The 6143-nt window shown below is 40.0% G+C and overlaps 1 protein-coding gene across 1 annotated transcript in view; it reads left to right on the top strand.

Annotated features, from left to right (window-relative positions):
• Positions 1-2473: 2473 nt before the first annotated feature.
• Positions 2474-6143, top strand: part of LOC108374095 (homeobox protein araucan-like) — a gene marked incomplete at its 5' end in the record, with an annotated part of 25352 nt that continues 21682 nt past the window's right edge. The window contains 1 exon segment of the mRNA XM_017630066.1: positions 2474-3013. Coding sequence (XP_017485555.1) covers positions 2474-3013 — 540 coding nt within the window.

The following is a 6143-nucleotide window of genomic DNA, read 5'->3' as shown; positions in this document are numbered from 1 at the left end:
TCCGAAAAAATGGCCGCAGGAGCAATTATGCAAAATACTTAACTGAAAATGAAAAATGAAATAAAATTGAATGCCAAAAATTAAAATGCCGGCAAGCAAGCGTTCGCAAATTCATATACAAAAATCTCACATAAATACTTACTCGTACACACACATATTATGGCTCAAGCTTTGGCCGACTGCATTTTGTGGCCTCGATTTCGCAAACATATAATTAAGCGAAAATTTTGAGCGACCGAAATTTTTGTAGCGTAACCGACAAAAAAAATTTTTGATCGAAAGCTGTCGAATTTGACTTGCTGCACTAGATATGGCACAAACACATATCCACATACATATGTACATACATATGGAGGCTAATGAAAAATATTAAAAATACTAAGGCGCATCGGGGCGTAGCAATTTATGCCTAAAGCTCAGCGTAACGCCTTCGAAATTTTCGGCGCAAGTCAAACTCGCGCTAAATGTGCGACGGCCAGAGCTGCTGTAGAATCTTCCACTGAAATGCATAATTGGCAGCTTGCGGCTTGAAAGACTGGCTAGACTTTTGGAAAATAGCAACGTAATGGGTATAATTATTATTTTTTTGAATTCAAGATTGCTTTTCGATTTCCATATGAGTAGGTTTTACCTGCCCAGAAGTACATAAAACAATACTCTTACAGATAAGGAGAAACGTCCCGAACGGAAGTGATTAGCATGTCTAGTACAAAGGAGTAGGTACCAAACATTGTTAAGTCCCTTTTCAAAAATTTTACAGGAAGGAAAAAAAGTTATTATAGCCGTTTTCTTCAAGTATTTTGAAGGACTTTGAATGCTTGATTTCGCGGATGATGGTTTGGGCACTGTGATCAGGTCAATCCCAATAAGACAACCCTAGTCTTGTTTACGTGGAAGAGAAAAATGGAAGGTCTCAACCGATGTGTCGACTGCACTCTTTTAGTCTGTGGCAGGACGATCGGAGTTCCGGGCACAGAGAGTTGTTGAGAAGGTTTTCAGAGCAATTACCTGTTACCTGTAGTCTCTTTTGGAAGAAAGTACGCCGTTGGATTTTCTACAAGGGAACAATACAGAAACTATCTTGGGAAGCTCGGTGAAAACTTTCTATACATTAAGGATCTCATAAACAAGCCCTGATAGGAGTGATTACGGTTCACAATCCATGGGGACGACATATGGTCACCATAGGCATCATCGACGATCCACTATGCAGAATTTTCTTTGCCGCAGTCTGGCCTTCGCCAGCAAAAAATTCCCGTCCCCACCTATATATCCCAATCCTCTACATCCAGTCTCTAGGCCTTAAGCTGGCAAGAATGCCTTAGTGTTTAGAAAAAATTGTTTCTGGCTTTTCCGGCCACCCAAAATTCCAATTTCAATAAAATTCCAAGCGGGGACAAAAAAATTTAAGAATTTGATTGTGCTATATTTTGTCCGCACATATTCCTGGTGGACAAAGAACCTAATTTATAAAGGGCCTTATAAGGAAACGCGCACACCATTTTTCCTGTTAAGGAAAGAGCCCCGATCGTCATTTGATGTTCTACATAAAACACCGCTTACCATTTGCCTATTGGAATGTTTTGACATCAATATCAAAATAAGAGGATATGTTGGTCTAGATTTATCTATCTGCGGCTTTTAAAAATGAATTTTCCAAAGAGATTTCTTTGGTCTTTGTTCAGATAACTCTCATAATTCGAAGAGTTTTGATCTTCTTCATAATACGAGTTGGCCGCTGTGCCTGAGTGGTTATAGGTGCGAAATACCACTTTGATGAGACACATCTCTCTCAAGCAGTGATCAGCTAATAATTTACATATTTGATAGGAACCGAGTCGTCTTTTGTGCTCGACCTTAGCTGACCTCTCAATAGTACACAGTATGTATTTAGATATCTATGTATTTTATTTTATTTTGAACAGGCATACATACTCGTACACACCTGCCTTTACGCAGCCATTTTGTTGCTTGATTAGACAACAATTCTCATTCCAATAAAATAGTTCCAATCAAAAACAATTTGAATTTGTAATTTCCCTCACCACTAGTGTACGATTAGGTGTCCGAAATGAGAGTTATGATGATGCTTTTAATTAACACGCGATTATAATGTAAACGTGTTGATCAACGCGACGCTTGGACACACACAACCAATGTCCGATCACTTGATTTGCTGTTCGTGCTAGCGATGGAATTAACGACGAAGAACGATAATCGTAACTCAGAAGCTTATCGGTGAGGAAGCCGTTTCTATCAAGATTTCCCTCATTTATTTATTAAAAAAAAAGAAAAATAGTTTACCTGCATACGCATGTCTTTCGAGCACCAGATAGCCTCTGTTCATTCTTTCTTGTAAACAAGTCCACTTACTAATTGCGCGCATTGTTGTCAATTTGTACTACAGAAATATTTATTTGTTACGCTTACTCCTCATCAAAATATTTAATGACATTTTCTTTTTCTCTTCCAGCTCATCTCCGCCAACCTCACACAATCGCCCCAAACTGGCGACTCACCAAATACGCCCAACCCCTCGTCAATGCCAGTTTCCGGTGGTGCGAATGCGCCTGCGCTCAGCCCCTCGAATGTGGGCGGCGAGTGTCGTGTGAACACCGGAGCTGGCGGCTCCGCTGATGTGCCCAGCGGCGCAATGAGTCCAGATGCGCTCTCGCAAAACTCCAATAACACAACTGGCGGCGGCGGCGGTAGTGGCGGTATTAAAAATCCTGTCGGTGGCGGTGCGCTCGATGGCGCTGGTGTGGCGGGCTTGGGTGTCGGCGGACCTGGTGTTGGTGGTTCTTGCTGTGAGAATGGACGCCCAATTATGACAGATCCCGTCTCCGGACAGACAGTGTGTTCGTGTCAATATGACTCCGCACGTTTGGCGCTCTCGAGCTACTCCCGCTTGCCAGCGGCGAGTGTTGGCGTCTATGGCACGCCTTATCCTTCGACAGATCAGAATCCTTATCAAAGCATTGGCGTGGATAGTTCGGCGTTCTATTCGCCGTTGGTAAGTAAAAACTTAACTTTTGGAAATGGAGTTTGTAAAAATGTTTTGCATTTTTGCCGTCGCTTTTTTGACTAAACGCTTTAAGCTTTAAACAGCCAAGAAGTGCACTTGTTTTTGTGTGTTCTCTCGCAAGTGTTACAATGCTGCTCATTTTGTTTTTTTTGTTCTTGTTGTTGTTACAACAATGGCCGACAACATGCAAACTTGTTTATGCATGTGTAAAACAACAAAATGCGACAATAAACTAACAACAAAAACAACAGCAACAAAAGCACTGACAACAATTGCCACCGACGTTGTCGTCGACTTCGGCTTCGGTCTCCTTCGCTGACGTTGATTTTGCATTTGTTGTCGCCATTTGACTTTGGCAACGTCTGCCGCTTTTGTTGTTGTTGGTTTGTTGTTTATGAGGCGCTTTGTTTCTGAGGGCTCAAATGCTAAAATGTGCATGCAAGCGCTTAATATTTGAATTAATGTACATACATAAGTACATTTGTAGCTGCCTACAGGGATACACTGAGAAAAATTCCTACATTTTTTAGGAAGAAAGTTAGACTTCCTCATTCCTTCCTACCATAGTATAAATTAGTTAGGTTAGCTAAGGTTAAGTTGGAAGCTCTTCGTGGAAGCTTAACTCTCATACAGTTAAAACCGTTATAAACGGTGGGCCCTTATACCTTTCTGGAATATCATTATTGATGACGTTGCATGCCAAACAACGTTCCAGTTTTTTAAGTTAAATATTTAACGCCACGGTGAGGTAAGTGCATATATATATACATATCGCACACCATCTTCAAAAAAGACACAACTCAAAATCAGCTGTTGCTGAAAGGTAAATAAAAGCTATGTGTACAATTTTAGTGCATAGTTTCAAAAATTACAAATTTTGAGTTGTGTCACTTTTGAAGATCGTGTGCGATATGTATGTATGTCTATAGCGAACGAGTGGTTAGTGGGAGATGAAGGTGAAGATAAGAGAAGAAAATTGAAGAAGATGAATACGAGGAGGAAGATGCCGATGGAAAGGAAGATGAAGATAAAGATTAATAAAAAATAGAGATACAGATAAAAATAAAAGGAAGCAAGGTGAAAATTATGGTTAAGGTTAAGGGTAAGGTTAAGGTTAAAATTAAGGTTAAGAAAGAGTTAAAAATAAGAATAAGATTAAGATTAATGCATATTAAGATTTAAATTAAGGTGTAAGATTTTCATGTAAGGATTAAGGTTAACATTGAGATAAAGGTTAAGGTTAAGATTAGGGTTAAGATCATGTTTAAGATTAAGATTGACGTTAATATTAACATTAAGATTTAGATAAGGATTAAGATTCAGATTAAGATAAAAATTTAGATTAAGATAAAGATTATGATTCTCACTGGGTACTTCACGGGACGTTGTTCCGCGCGTTATCACCTCAGTAAATTGAATGTTTCAGACACGAGTCTCTGTCGCTTCTGTGAGATGGTGAAGATTAGCGGACGAAGAAGTTTGGGAATAAATTTCAGGCCTCAGTAAAATACTGGTTTAATCAGAAAATCGCGAAGACACAACAAACAAGCAAATTAGAAGAAAGCTTAGAGGGTGCGATCTCTTTTTATAAGGATGAAGAAAGTGATGTATTGTGGAACGATTTTCCGTCATCCCTTGTCAAATTTAGCGTGGAGACAAACCGGTTTTGGCGTTGTGCCATCTTCAGTGTCAGTTTTCGTTCTCACTAAAGACGGCACAACGCCTAAACCGGTTTGTCTCCAAACTAAATTTTACAAGGGATGACGGAAAATCGTTCCACAATACATCATACTCCTACCCTGTCGGCAACACAAACAACTAAAAAGAAGATGAATAAAGTATTAATATTAACAAGCGGGTGTTTCTTTAGTGGATCCATGGGACTGGTTATATTTAAGCCATTGCAGCTGTCTTGTGACATATTGATGAGCTTCATGTCTGCAAAAGCTCAGAATCGAAAAGCATACGGTGAAAAGCATATATGCCAGATGAACACCGAATATATTTTTTTAAATAGCCACAGCAGGTGGTCATCCATATTTGCAAGATTTATGCATTTCTGAATTGGAAGAATTTAGCGAGAGACGATCAGTAACTAAAAAACGCTGCGAGAGGTTCGCAAACAAATACTGTTCAACTGACTGTATACATTTCTTAAGGCCCCAAACGGGCTATCGGAGAGTCAGTTTGGTTTTCGTGAATTTAAGTCAACGGCAACCGCGGCCCTTCTGTGGCAAGTATTTGCCACGAAGCTGTTGCCACCAGTATAAGAAAGTGTAAATTCTGAATCATCACAATCCTTTTCGATTTTTATCTCCACAATACGAAGTTGGAAGCCAGCGTCCTTCAGTCGAGACGTAGAAAAGTGGAAAACCTACCACTCTGTCGGACTGGCAAATTTGTTGGTGATCAATCTGCAAAAGGTCAATGGGCTTGCTTTATTCCTCGCATATCGCAATGATATGCGCGCAATGCATTCAGGTTAGGCTGACTACGTTAGATTAGCGATGTTAAGTTAGGAAAGGTTAGTAAGTTCCAATTTTAAAACTTTATTTTTATTAATTAAAAAAACTTTATATTTTTAAACTTTGTATTAATAAAATATTTATTTGATTGCCAACTTTTCTCACAGTGTACATTTGTGGCAACAACTGATTTGCACATCGCCATGTTGCAGCAATGCCATTAGAGGAAGCGGCAAGTTGTTGCCACTCGTAAACAACAGCCATTGTGGAGAGCGCCACAGCCAAAGTGACAAGCAAGCCAACCAAATAACTGCCCAGGCAGGCCATACTTCTTTTCTGTGGCTTCCTTGTGGCAGCCATGCGAGTTTGGCTAACTACATACTTACTTGCCAGTAGAACTGCGAGTAACTACTATATACTACTCCTATATCCTACACTCACTCACTGCCCAGTTCAGATCAATTTTATTGCGACCAATTTCACCTCAACTTGCTGCTGCCCTGCGCTTGTCATTTGGGTTGCTTCTGCTTCTGCTTCTGCTGCTGTTGCTGTTGCTGTTCGTCTGCTTGTCAATATCATGTCGGCTAAATCGAATTATCATTATGGCTGGCTGAAGTTCAGTTCACTCAGCGCTTTTAAACGGTCGACCGGTC

Source organism: Rhagoletis zephyria, unplaced genomic scaffold (assembly GCF_001687245.7).
Source record: "Rhagoletis zephyria isolate East Lansing unplaced genomic scaffold, Rhagoletis_zephyria_1.1 Rzeph_scaffold_07335, whole genome shotgun sequence".
NCBI classification, from domain to species: domain Eukaryota; kingdom Metazoa; phylum Arthropoda; class Insecta; order Diptera; family Tephritidae; genus Rhagoletis; species Rhagoletis zephyria.
Note: the sequence above shows the minus strand (reverse complement) of the source record. Positions and strands in the feature narration are given on the sequence as shown.